This window comes from Alosa alosa, chromosome 23 (assembly GCF_017589495.1).
Source record: "Alosa alosa isolate M-15738 ecotype Scorff River chromosome 23, AALO_Geno_1.1, whole genome shotgun sequence".
Lineage (NCBI taxonomy): Eukaryota > Metazoa > Chordata > Actinopteri > Clupeiformes > Clupeidae > Alosa > Alosa alosa.
Genome location: NC_063211.1, coordinates 3901373 through 3915520, shown reverse-complemented (window position 1 = coordinate 3915520; position 14148 = coordinate 3901373). Strand labels below are relative to the sequence as shown.

The 14148-nt window shown below is 42.0% G+C and overlaps 1 protein-coding gene across 1 annotated transcript in view; it reads right to left on the bottom strand.

Annotated features, from left to right (window-relative positions):
- Window positions 1–13725, bottom strand: part of pros1 (protein S) — a 24733-nt gene extending 11008 nt beyond the window's left edge. The window contains exons 1-7 of the mRNA XM_048235425.1: window positions 13373–13725; window positions 12165–12322; window positions 10815–10839; window positions 9087–9170; window positions 8594–8716; window positions 4611–4742; window positions 1056–1184 (exon numbers count right to left, since the gene is read on the bottom strand). Of these exons, the coding sequence (XP_048091382.1) occupies window positions 1056–1184; window positions 4611–4742; window positions 8594–8716; window positions 9087–9170; window positions 10815–10839; window positions 12165–12322; window positions 13373–13451 (730 nt within the window). The 5' untranslated portion in view covers window positions 13452–13725. The remainder of the gene's footprint in view (window positions 1–1055; window positions 1185–4610; window positions 4743–8593; window positions 8717–9086; window positions 9171–10814; window positions 10840–12164; window positions 12323–13372) is intronic.
- Between the last annotated feature and the right edge of the window lie 423 nt (window positions 13726–14148).

Here is a 14148-nt window from a genome sequence, read left to right as displayed (position 1 = left end):
TTCATTAGTGGTGGACTAAATGAAGTTCCTGATCCTAGATCAGGTTCATTAGTGGTGGACTAAATGAAGTTCCTGATCCTAGATCAGGTTCATTAGTGGTGGACTAAATGAAGGCTTTACTGATCCTAGATCAGGTTCATTAGTGGTGGACTAAATGAAGTTACTGATCCTAGATCAGGTTCATTAGTGGTGGACTAAATGAAGTTACTGATCCTAGATCAGGTTCATTAGTGGTGGACTAAATGAAGGCTTTACTGATCCTAGATCAGGTTCATTAGTGGTGGACTAAATGAAGTTCCTGATCCTAGATCAGGTTCATTAGTGGTGGACTAAATGAAGTTCCTGATCCTAGATCAGGTTCATTAGTGGTGGACTAAATGAAGTTCCTGATCCTAGATCAGGTTCATTAGTGGTGGACTAAATGAAGTTCCTGATCCTAGATCAGGTTCATTAGTGGTGGACTAAATGAGGCTTTACTGATCCTAGATCAGGTTCATTAGTGGTGGACTAAATGAAGTTCCTGATCCTAGATCAGGTTCATTAGTGGTGGACTAAATGAAGTTCCTGATCCTAGATCAGGTTCATTAGTGGTGGACTAAATGAAGGCTTTACTGATCCTAGATCAGGTTCATTAGTGGTGGACTAAATGAAGTTCCTGATCCTAGATCAGGTTCATTAGTGGTGGACTAAATGAAGTTCCTGATCCTAGATCAGGTTCATTAGTGGTGGACTAAATGAAGTTCCTCGGCTGGTGTAGTCATAGACATAGACTGTGCTGCAAGCAGGTTGCAATGTATTGGCTTTCTCTATCAAATCTATGCAGCTAATCAAGACGCATCAGTGCTGACTGGCTATCTATTTCTTTGATGCAGTTATGTTACCTAGAAAAATACGTTATATTGTTCTCTTTTTTTGTTTTGTCAGAAAGAATTTGCGTGCTTTAGGCTTTTATCTGTCATCTACTTATCAAGATTTGGAACAAGCACGGGTATTACTATCATCAGAGCAGACGAGGCGTGTGTTGTTATCTATATGTTGTTTTCTTTCTGACTCACCCTGGCACTCTCGAGCAGTGAAGTTGTACTTAAAGCCAGAGGGACATCTGCATTCATACATGCCCGGCGTGTTCACGCACTGGGCAGGCTCCGCACAGCTGCTAGGATACAGCATACATTCATCAATATCTACAGAGGAAGGAGACACACAGATGCAAAAGGATGTGGGTCAATTGCACACAACAAGACAATATTAACATTTAAGCAACACGGCAGGAGTGAGAGTTGGGATGGTGAGGACACAGCCAGGACATACCAATGATCACGAGTGCCATATTGCTTTTTCATATTGCTTACCAACCCCAGGATCACAAGTGCCATATTGCTTTTATAACAGTTCTACAACCAACTAATGGAATTTGAAGACATCAACTTGTTTTCAAAATGCAATCGTTTCTTTTATTGGTTGCTCCTCCACCCCACCAAAAATAGTTCCAATCTTAGTCTTAGACTATATGTGCTTGTGCACACAATAATTTGTATAGCCTTCTTGCTTATCTATATGTCACATGCTAAATCGAACATTCACCCTACTCTATTTACTCCATGTCTCACTAAATAACTGTCAAATATGACGTTATGAAATCCCTGCTCTCTCATTTTGAATTAATAGAACATTCACATCACACCGGAGTGATTACTAGGGGTGAACAGTCCGAGTGTGGATTTCCTGGGATGTCCTCTTATCCAATCAAAAATGAATACTGGTAAATAGTTTGACCAGACCTGTTATATAACAGCACACAACAAGACATGAATATTGGTAAATAAGTACACCAATGTTTTTAATGGATGGTAAAGACAGCTTGTTTATACTAGCAAAAGTGGATGACTGGAAAGTATCAGGCCGCTGAGAGGTTTTTCAAACAAAGTTGCGTAACACTACAAAGTTCAGCTAAGTCAACAAAAGCTTGAGTCCCTGGTACCAGTAAACCACAATGTCCACAAAATGTGTCTACTAATTAATAGCATGACTTCATGAGTTAACTGCTATGGACCAATGTCTCAGATCCACTTAGTCTGGTGCATTTGTGTTTGTGTGCTGTTGTTTTCCTTGTCAACTGCTGACTAAAAACTTGAAATGAGTTGTTTTGGCCCTACAAACAGCATTCCAGCTGCAGATGTTCCACCTCTGAACCCTCGATCAGATTACTCTTCTTTGTGGGAGCGAAACCAGCTGGGCATCACGCCAAGGTACACGCACAAGCATGCACACATGTACACATACACCCCAAACATCCCACGTATTAATCCTCCCAACAGGGAACAGTTTATGATAACCATCAGATGTTCATGTCTTTCAACCCACTCCTTGGACAAACAACATGTTATGTTCTCAAAAGTGAACCCTTAAAAAAAAATATTTAAAGAAGTTTAATTTCAAATAACAACATGAAAGGCATCCCATTCGAACTTTGTCATTGAAGAGATCGACAGAGACAACAAAAATCCTGATTTTTCCAACAACTGATACGAAAGAGGCACAAATGGCATTTTCTACCATAAAGTCATTCCCAATCCATGTCAAAATTTCTTTGAGAGAGCAGTCAATTTGTAAAACATAATAAATATATAACAGAAACAGATGAATACAGTAATTCAAGTTTATCCTACTAAAATATGTCAGTCAGACTGACATATTTTATAGTATAAAGCATCGTTTCCCAACCTTGGGGTCGGGACTGGGCGTCTTACAACTGACCAGTAGCCTGGAAAATCCAGACCCTGGTAATCTAGAAAGATTAAGGGTCTGGCCACGAATAATGAAAATGGCCCAACTCAAGGGGCGGCACCAAGCATGCATTTGAAAATCTCACTGCACCCAATTGGCTACATTACGACCAATGTTTATTGACTGATTCGTTGCAGCGCTGTCATCATGGCCTGCCTATATCAGATACAACGATGTGATTGGTTCCTCGCGATGCAAGGGGTAAAAGTAACATGCATCATTATTCATTGCCAGAGTGTCTCGCAGAGACAATTCAAATTGTGCTTTCGCAAGAACTGGGTTTTCAGGGTAACTGACCAGTACAGTACATAAAAATAAACATAAATTAACCCATACGCGCCGGATGCTGCACGACGCAACATTCTATCTCCCGCCGGTTGCTGCATAGCGCTACACTGAATCTCCCGCTGGTTGCTGCGTAGCGCCGCATGGTTTTTAATTCATGTTTCTAGGTGCTACAGAGGCTTAGATGTTAATGTTTTGGTAGACGTTGACAATTCTTAGTATTTTTTCAGAAAACCCTCAGGAAATAAGGTTATTTAGTTTAGAATGCCATAGGATTCTATAGGTGTTTTTAGCAGGCATTTTAGGAGTAAATGGGTTAAATTAAAAATATATTAAAATCCCTATGTTTTTAACCCCCCAAGTTAAGTAACTGATCCTTCATTACTGTTAAGTTAGACAGCGCACATGACATGAAGGTGCGAGAAGAAATCAAAGTACCACTTTCGTCTGGATGTTACAGCTCTCTCTAGCAACATGTGAATGAGTGGTGTCGCCAATGTTTTTTTGTTTTTTTAAGTATATTTTTTGGGCTTTTTGCCTTTATCTGGACAGGACAGCGGAGAGTGACAGGAAGCAAGTGGGAGAGAGATGGGGTGGGATCGGGAAATGGCCGCAGGTCGGATTCGAACCTGGGTCCCCGTGGGCACTAGGGCCCGTATATGGTAGCCTGCTGCACCACAGCGCCCCCTGTGTCGCCAATGTTTTGAATCAAAATAGGGTTTGTGAACCCCTGCTGTAGAGCTAGGCAGGTAGGTGTCATTACTAGTAAAAGTACTTATCATCGGCTACAAATGCACATCCAAAGGCTATGACTGTATGAATCTGGATTTGATCGTTTTAGGCCTACTAAAGCTTGTACTGTGGGATGCAGAGACAGTCCAGTTTCAGCCAGAGGCATGATGATATTAAAGGGACACATCTTTTAGCTATAGGCTAACCATAGGCTAACTGGCCTAAACCACTTCCAGTGAATTATGCTAAGTTAAGCTTAAGAGATCAGGTTGGGTCATTGCACGCACAGAGAAGAGTAGGATATGTATATCTTCTTAGCCAGTGATGTAGTGGTAAAATAAGAGGTGGGTAAGAGTTCTGTGATCACGGTGAGGTGGACTACGCCATGCAGTATTGGATTTTTAAAAAAGGCATTCAGAACATGTTTGGTGATGGTGGAGGTTATTGTCCAAAGTTTATAACAATATCAGTGGTATTAAATGGTTCCTAGAGTGTTGATGAGTTGACATATTGTGAATGTGGATAATACAGTGTGATCTTTAATGTTAAACGTTGCAGTTGGTGAATAAACTCTTTTGAGAGATGGATAAACTCTAATAAGAAGTGGATAAACTGTGTTTACTTGCGTTTAGCCTCCACTACATCCCTGTTCTTAACTAACTGGCAAATAAGTGAATTTCCCCAAAAAAAGCTGCTGTGTGACCTCCACATGAAAAACACACTAACAAATTCAGACAACAATTCAGACAGAAATGTACAGATGCTATGGCAAATACCCAGAGCTGAATAATATGCTGCTTACTCACCTTTACAAATTGTGTCGCTGTTGTCGTTGGCGTAATAACCAACTTCACACAGACAACGATAGCTGCCAGGGAAGTTATAACACTTCTGATTGCATCCCGCTGGGAACTCTGGATCACTGCATTCATTGATGTCTAGAGATGAATAAAGCAATGCACTTCTTTTAAAACAAAATATGTGAATAATAATTCAAGAAATATATACTTGCTTGTCAATTTCACCCAAAATTAGGGGTGCTGGTTTCAAGGACCTATATATACCAAGCTCAGTGGTTCTCAATCAGAGTACCAAGACACACTGGTGTGCTGTGAGGAAAAGTGAGGTGTGAGGTGTTATTTTGAGGAACCCAATGCATGTTTGTACAGGCTTATGAAATGGCTAGAGGGCAATTTCAATCAAAACAGATTTAGATAGTAATAAAGTGGCTGTTATAAAATGGGGGCAGCCGTGGCCTACTGGTTAGGACTTGTAACCAGAGGGTTGCCGGTTCGAACCCCGACCAGTAGGCACGTAACCCCTCACTGCTCCCCGAGCGCGGCTGTTGCAGGCAGCTCACTGCACCGGGATTAGTGTGTGCTTCACCTCACTGTGTGTTCACTGCGTGCTGAGTGTGTTTCACTAATTCACGGATTGGGATAATTGGAGAGACCAAATTTCCCTCATGGGATCAAAAAGATATATATACTATATATACTTATACGTTATAAAGAAGCCTAATAGACTATTATATAGGCCTAGATCTGTTAAGCAGATTAGTCAACAACATGTGAGGATATGCCCATCGATGTGGTCTCAGTCCATAAACACTCTGTATGGGCATAAGAATGAACACCCCTGTTATAGCCTATATTGTATAAGAATGAACACCCCTGTTATAGCCTATATTGTATAAGAATGAACACCCCTGTTATAGCCTATATTGTATAAGAATGAACACCCCTGTTGTAGAGTAACGGGGACGCTGGCGAGTCTAACGCCGCTCCATCTGGCTTATCACGAATGCATTGAACATTTTGTTAGATTTTTAACTATAGTAGTTTAGCTAAGTTTAATAGTTATATAGTTATATTTGCAACATCAGATCTATCTCCAACAAAGCTCCTTTGATCAGCAACTTTATTACAGACTCACAACAAGCAAGGTTAACTTAATATTAAACAAACAAACAAACTGCATCCCGCTGGGAACTCTGGATTAGCCATGGGGCAGCTGTGGCCTACTGGTTAGCGCTTCGGACTTGTAACCGGAGGGTTACCGGTTCGAACCCCGACCAGTAGGCACGGCTGAAGTGCCCTTGAGCAAGGCACCTAACCAGCTCATACTATGCAAGGATCATCAATGAGGGAGAAGGAAACACCAGGGCTCTCTTTTCCACTGTGAATGGCCTCCTCAAACCACCTGATAGTACCATCTATAAGAATGCATCTGTTGAACGCTGCTCAGCCTTCTTGAACTTTTTTCACACAAAAATTAAGGCAATCCATCAGCAATTGGAGTGTTAAATTACTAAGCTGAAACAACCATGCTCTTTGATTGAGTTGGGCTCACCTACAATAAGTGCACTTAGTGAATTCACTCTCCCTGCTGAAAGTTACATCTCTGGTCTCATCACCAAGTGCAACTCCTCCACCTGTCAGTTTGACCCTGTTCCGACAAGCCTGGTCAAGGTGTGCCTACCATCCATCATCCCAATGATAACATCAATAATTAACACCTCGCTCATCACTGGTCAAATCTCTCCTTCGTCGAAGACTGCTATTGTCAGACCAACCCTGAAAAACCTGGGCTGAACCATGATGACCTCAACAACTACCGACCCATCTCCAATTTACCATTAATTTCAAAAATGATGGAGAGGGTGGTGGCATCTCAACTCCAGGATCATTTGAAGGACAATGATCTCTTTGAGCCATTTCAGTCTGGATTTCGACCGAAGCACAGCACAGAGACTGCCTTGGTGAAGGTAACAAATGACCTCCTCTGCACAGCTGATGCTGGACTCATTTCCATCCTAATCCTCCTTGACCTGAGTGCAGCTTTTGACACCATATCCCATCGGCTGCTTCTGGGGCATCTTACCAGCATTGGAGTGCAGGGCAGTGTTCATCAGTGGGTCACCTCCTACCTCTCTGGCAGGACACAGCTTGTCCAGATTTTGGACCACAAGTCGGAGAGTGCTGCTGTCACGAAGGGAGTGCCACAGGGGTCTGTTCTGGGGCCCCTGCTCTTCATCATCTACCTCCTCCCACTGGGAAATATCCTGAGGCAACATGGTCTCACTGCTATGCTGATGACACCCAGCTTTATATGTCCACCAAACCGACTGCCTTCCTTCCTCCTGCTGCGATGACTGCCTGTCTGCACGATATCAATCTGTGGATGACTAACAACTACAACTGAACAGTAAGAAGTTTGAATATTTGTTGTTGGCTCAAAAACAACGCTGGCAAAAATGGAAAACAGACTCTCCCTATCTGTAGATGGCTCCAACATTGCCTGCTCCACCAAGGTGAAGAGTCTTGGTGTTATACTAGACATTCACTGCCCATATTAACAGTGTGTCTCGCAGCGCCTTTTTCCATCTGCGCAACATCGCAAGACTGCGGCCCTCCCTCAGTCAGCAGAGTGCAGAAGTACTTGTAAACGCCTATGTTACATCCCGCATTGATTACTGCAACTCCATCTTCTCTGGCATTCCACATAAATCACTCCACCACCTCCAAATATTTCAGAACTCTGCAGCCAGGATAGTAACAGGCACAAAGTCCACAAGCCATATAACACCTGTACAGTTGCATCTACACTGGTTACCAGTTACCCAGAGAGTCCAGTTTAAGATCCTACTGTTGACATATACAGTAAGGCCCTGCATAACCTTGCTCCCAATTATATCACTGACCTCCTGGAGAGCTACACCCCATCACGCTCGCTGCGATCCTCATCAGCTGGTCTGCTCAAGGTGGCCAAGATGAACCTCAGCACCATGGGAGAGAGAGTGTTCTCCCACACAGCCCTAAAGCTATGGAACTCACTTCCAAATGACATCAGGCAGTGTGAATCCACTGCCCAGTTTAAAAAAGAAACTGAAAACCTCTCTTCAGAAAAATCTCTTCAGACTAGCCTATGGACTATGATATGGCTAAATGGACTATATATTTTTGATAATTTTTCTCTTTTTTTAATATTTTTTCTTCTATTTGTTTTCTGTGAAGCGACCTTGGGTGTCCTGAAAGGTGTTTTAAATCAAATGTATTATTATAATAATAATTATTATTATTATTATTATTTATAGCCTATATTGTATAAAATGAACACCCCTGTTATAGCCTATATTGTATACTTATATTATGTGTGTAATACATCAAAGTGAGAGTTGGTGTGCCTTGGCATTTTGGTTTGACCTTTGGTATGCCTTAGAAGGTTGAGAGCCTAGAAGGTTAAGCCCTAGCTCATCACCTCACCTGCCTTTCCACACTAAGGGCGTACTCACACTATACCAACCATACCATGCCTGAGTATGCTCGACCCCTAAAGTCCACTTTGTTTGACTAGTGTGATCGTTTCACACCATACCCAGGCACAGTGCGCTTATACTGTACGTCTTTTGGCCTTCTTGAAGAGGTGGACTAGGGCACGGTTCATTTGGACTTGGGCAGTGGCACTGTACACATCTAGTATGATCAAGATATCACATGTAGACATGGTCCCAGAAGGAAAGCAAATCAGGGCCCAGGAAGTTAAATACACCAGTCAAGTCATCTTTATTTTTATTACACATTAACTGAGTTACGTCAATGTGTAGTGTCTATAAGACTGCAGACGACAAGTTCACATAATTCGGTGACAGCAATAACATGACCTGACTGAGATACGTTAAGTGCACTAATCTTCACAGTGTAGTAGGATAGCTAGGTAAGGTAAGGTAAATAACTAATGAACATACATTTTATGAACAGATGAGTATCTTATTTTCAAATATACTCACCATCCTCACAGCGAGGGCCCTTCCAACCAGGTTTACACACACATGTGAAGGCGCCCTGGCCATCGACACAACGCTCTGTACCATCGTGATAACATGGCATCGGCAAGCACTGGTCACTAATCTCTGCAGAAAGACAAGCACACATTCCACACAGACACAACCATGCATACATAAAACATAAGTTCAAATGTACACACCAAATATGTACACTACAAATAGGACTGCACCATTTGGGGAAAATATCTGATTGCATTTTTAGTTCAAATTCCGATTTCTAATAAAAATCTATGAATTGTGTAGCCCTAACTAAAGCCTCACGTTATGTGTCTTTGAGCCCTAACTTAAGTCTCACATTATGTGTCCTCGAGCCCTAACTAAAGTCTAATGTTATGTGTCTTTGAGCCCTAACTAAAGCCTCATCTTATGTGTCCTTGAGCAGCACAGACAAAAAACACTTCAAATCTACACACACCCAATCACTATGGAGACGCACCTTTTACACAAGTCCGAAGATCTTGTGGGACGCTGGGGTTGAAGTCCTGCGTGTTGATTCCCACACGGTGCGATCCGAGACACACTGTAATGTAGAGTCTGACATAATTAGTGACGCCACTTAATGATTGAAAGCTACAGAGCTCGAATAAAACATGTTATTTTGTAACAACAAGGAAGCTGTCTAATGTTGGGTGGTGGTAGCCTAGTGGTTAAGAAGCTGGGCTAGCATGCCGTAGCCAGAAAAGTTGTGGGTTCAATTCCCAGCTTCCACCATTGTGGCCTTGAGCAAGGCACTTAACCCCATGTTGCTCCGGGGACAATGGCCCTTGTAATATAATTGACATATGTAAGTGGTCGCTTTGGATAAACGAATATGCTAAATGAATAGATGTGAAAGCAAAATTGATACTGTCTCAAGGTGTTGTACACAATCCAATGTCTGTGTCCTGTCTTGTGGCAAGGAAAAAAGTAAAGTATTGGTTTTGCAACATAGTGTGCTTGTATCACAATTTTCCCTCTAAGCGAGGTTTACCCATTGATTTTGCAACATTTCTTCAGCTGTGACGTTAATACAAGGGATGAGTTATACCAAAGTCCTTTTAGGCAAGTACCTCCACTCGGCGGCCATATTGCAATGCTTTTTTTAGGGTGCACCCTAACCCTATTCGGCAGAAATGCGCGTGCGCAAGGCTTCACGACACCAATCTTGCTCTAGCGGCGAGTTCACAACACATGATTGGCACGATGTCTTCACAACACACCATATGATTGGCTCAATGTATTCACATCACACCACATGATTGGCTCAATGTATTCACATGTCAACGTTTTGCCGAGGAAGAGGCGGGATATGTGTAGACAACGGCCATATTGGCGTTACAAACTAGCCCTATGCATTTCTATGGAGGATTTTTTGAGTGCTGTGTCTCCTCATTAGAAAATCTCTGGTTATACATAGGAATCCATTTCTTTTATTCATTCTTCTTCTGGATTAAAGCTGATTCTGATTCATTGGGCCCCACGACTGAGTAGTTTCATACATGGCACGGATGGAATAATGGTGTTTAATAGTATAATTAAAACAATTACGTGGGGCATCCGTTGGTCTACTGGTTAGGGAATCAGACTTGTAACTAGTAGGAAAAATATGTGTGGGAGGAGTGATGAGTGATTAAACAACACTCTCCCACATCCACGGATGAGGTGCCCTTGAGCAAGGCAACTCCTGGTACAGGTCATGGTTATCGCTCACTTTGACTACTGTTAGGCCCCTCTAGCGGACCTACCGGCTTGTGCAGTTAAACCCTTACCCTTACAGATGGCGGTAGCCTGTTTGGTTTTCAATCAACCCAAAAGGGCACCTGTTAGCCTACAGCTCATTGTACTCCACTGGCTAATCATAGCCATCCATACTGTATATAATCCATATCACTAGACTCATGGTTACCTACAAGTGACTTCTGGGTCTGCACCTGTTTACTTGAACGCTGCCATAAAAGCTTATGCTACTCATGAGATGCTGTGTTCCTCAAAGGGATGTTGTCTATCACTACACACATGGTAATCCAGACTATTCTCATTTGATAATAGTGGAATGACCGACCAAATGCTACCGCAGTAACCCTCTCTATATTCAAGAATCTCTTAAAGTCAGCCATCAGTGGTCTGATACCAAAATAGAGTTACAGTTAAAACTAAAAATGACAGAGGAAAATGGTAGACTTACCAATATACTTTGGATAGAAGTACTCCTACAAAAAACAAACAAGAAAAAAAGTTAGAAGAAAAAATACTCAGTTTTATTTTGAACTTCATCATTTGCCATTTAGGGTCACTAGTAACTGGTCACATCAACCAATGCACAGAACAGCAGAGCATGATAACTGTCCTGTGAGATGACCAATTTAGACCAATGTGTGCTTTATCTGAAATGGCCAAAAAAAAATACTTTGGTGATACATTGTGTCAAAGGTCAAGTTTGGTGAGAAGAGATGATGAGGAAGCAGAAGCTTTTTTTTGCTACTTCTCCAGTGTCCCACTGTCATTGTGTGATGCTTTTCCATTTTAACCTTGTATCACGGCCTTGTGTTTGCCATGGAATTTAAAGAGTTCTAAACTTAACAACCACACTGCACACTTCCAGATAACTGTGCAGAGGCGTGGGCTGAAATGGAACAAACAAAGCAAGGTAGTCCCTAGTAACCATAGCCTGACAATGTGGCCCAAACAACACGTGTAAAAGTTTTTTTTATTTTTATTTTACTTATATACACTGCCTGACTGTGTGTGCAGCAATGGAAGGGCCCAGGTGAAATGGGCCTTTAGCTCACTTGCAGTAACTGAGTTAGATTGGGCACACTTGTACTAACTGAGTTAGATTGGGCACACTTAGACTTAGCACTAACTTAGATTGGGTTCACCAATGCCTGTAGAGAGACTGATGTTTTGATACAGATATTTTGATTAATATAATGCGGTTTTGCTTTAGATGTTGAGTTTTTATAGTTATAGCTATATAGTTATAGCTAGCATATAGCTGTGATTTAAAGGAACCATATGTAAGATTGTGGCCAAAACTGGTACTACAATCACTTTCAAATTACTGTAGAGCGGTGTATCCCCTTCCCCTCCCCTCTGACTGGCAGAGTTGGCAATCGACTGACTTTGTGATTAGTAGATAGGTGGAGGGTGGCGCATTAGGTAAATACACAACATGACAACATCAACATCAGTTGAGGGCTGCAACTTCACTTTTTAAATGACAATATCCTGGCCAGACTACTGTTGTCAGTGATATAAGTATTTGAAATGAACATGATTTCTTAATGTCTAGTGACATATCAGGGCAATTTTATGATTAATTGAAATACATTTTTTACATACGGTTCCTTTAAGACCAAAATTGACAAAATACTGAAGTACTTCTCCCATGGAACAAATTAATACTGGCAGGAATATCAAGCATAAAACATGAAAAAAGATGGTTACAGATAATTACAGTATAAGATAATTATATAGTACAGATAGTTACAGTAATTGGGTGAGTTTCCCCACAACACATAAGAAGGTGACTCACGGTTTCAGGGTAGTTCTCAAAAATTTCTCTTGCTTCCTCTTTGTTGCAAAGCTCCTCGATGCACTCCCTCTCCAGGTTACCCTTCTTGCTCTCCTCAAAGAGGGTGTTCGCCCGTCGGTGACGCAGCAGAAACTGGGAAGCTTTACTCTGTGTCAAGACTAGAAAGTCATATATTCACATTAAAAAACGACAGACTTATATGAGCAAGATAATGCAATAAGAACAACCTGCATAGATATGCCCCTACACGTGGTCTATCATATATTCAGTACACTGTACACTGTGGCAGGGTGAGGGTGTGTGTGTGTGTGTGTGTGTGTGTGAGTGTGCGTGCGAGAGAGAGAGAGCGCTAGAAAGTGAAAGAGTGCAGTGAGTGAAAGTGCCAGAACTGAGGGTCAATAGCTGTTGCACAAGTAGTAGGCTGTGGGCTAAAAATATTGGCAAACAAACCCGGTCTATATTCACGTTTGTAGCCGATTCCATTTTTATGTTTGGTAGCCATAGCCAACATCCACTGTGTTCAGAGCAATCAGCTATTGCACTTTTTGTCACTGATTTTTTTTTTTACCTCGATTAGCCCTAGATTAAAATAACAGAATGGACTACAAGTTTAACCCGGTTATGACAGAATGCATGTGGTCAGCTCGTGACTGGAACCTGACTGGCTAGGTCGAACCAAAACCAACCCCAGATGATCTCACTTTGTACCGTTATGGAGTCTCATTTTATCACCTGAGTATCTCGATTTAACCCGATTATACGCATCCACCGTGAGAGCCAGTTGTTTTTACGCAAGGATTAACGTCCCCACGTGTTGGCTCAAGGCTATTTAAAGCGAGCACATAACTATAGACATTGCAATTCTCTCGCCAGACCTCATATACAACCGGACACTACATCAGTGTAAATAACAAAGTTACTTAGGACACTGTTATTCACGTCTGAATTTGTTTGGGTTATATTTCAAAAGGTAAATACAAATACCTCGCTTATTTAACACGCAATGAAGAAACGCATTTCGACGTTTTGCGCAACAAAGCACAGGACGTAGTTCATATGTATCATATTATTTCAGTAGACTATTCATATATGCCCACATGTAGGCTACGATGGCAAATAAATCAGGGCTTTGGAGTCTAAAACTACGGACGGACTTCCCCGACTCAGTTTGGACAAAAGGTCGGGATGTGAGCTCTAGCAATACTTACATCGATGGGCATCGCAGAGTACTGCGAGAAGTACGAGGCATGCTGCAGACTCCCCTAGGGCTGTTTTTTTCCTCCACATACTCAAGTCGTTCAAGTTGAAGTAGGTCTTGGGGCTACTGCCTCTCGGGCTGCTAGGCTCAGCTTTGTTATAAAAGTTTATTCCTCCGGAAAATTTCTTCGTTTGGGCGAATGGAGTAGGGGGAGCGCCAGGGAACGCAGCAAGCCAGAGCAAGTCAACAAAGGGAGCGCTTACACGCACACACTAACCGAACTGCATCACGCAGTTAACACATAGGCTATGCGACGACTCTAATTCGAAAGTATTTGAACTGGAAGTTATTAACTATTAATCATAACAACAACATTTCAGGGAAACACAGGGATGCAGTTGGGAAATGCTCCATCAACCCCATTTTTTGAACGTTGTCTGTCATTAACAAAGAACTCATGAATCACAAATCCGAATCCCAATTGATGTGAATCACAAGTGAAACGTCCCCATGCCTTGCAGAATGGCCTACTGTGGTGCAGGAATTAGGCTATAGCCAACGTCATCACCATTCTGAATGTGTTTTGTTGTTCACGTTTGTTGACACTAATTGAAGATGACAAGAAATGTGCGGGGGGCGTCCCGGGGGTGCACTGGAAGTGTGCAGTTCACCTCATCAGCGGAGGACCCATATTTGGTTATATTCCTGTCAGTTCTCACTATTAGCCTTTAACCTTTCTAACATGTGCCTAACTACTCTGCGTCGGTTAATGCAGTAAATTAATTA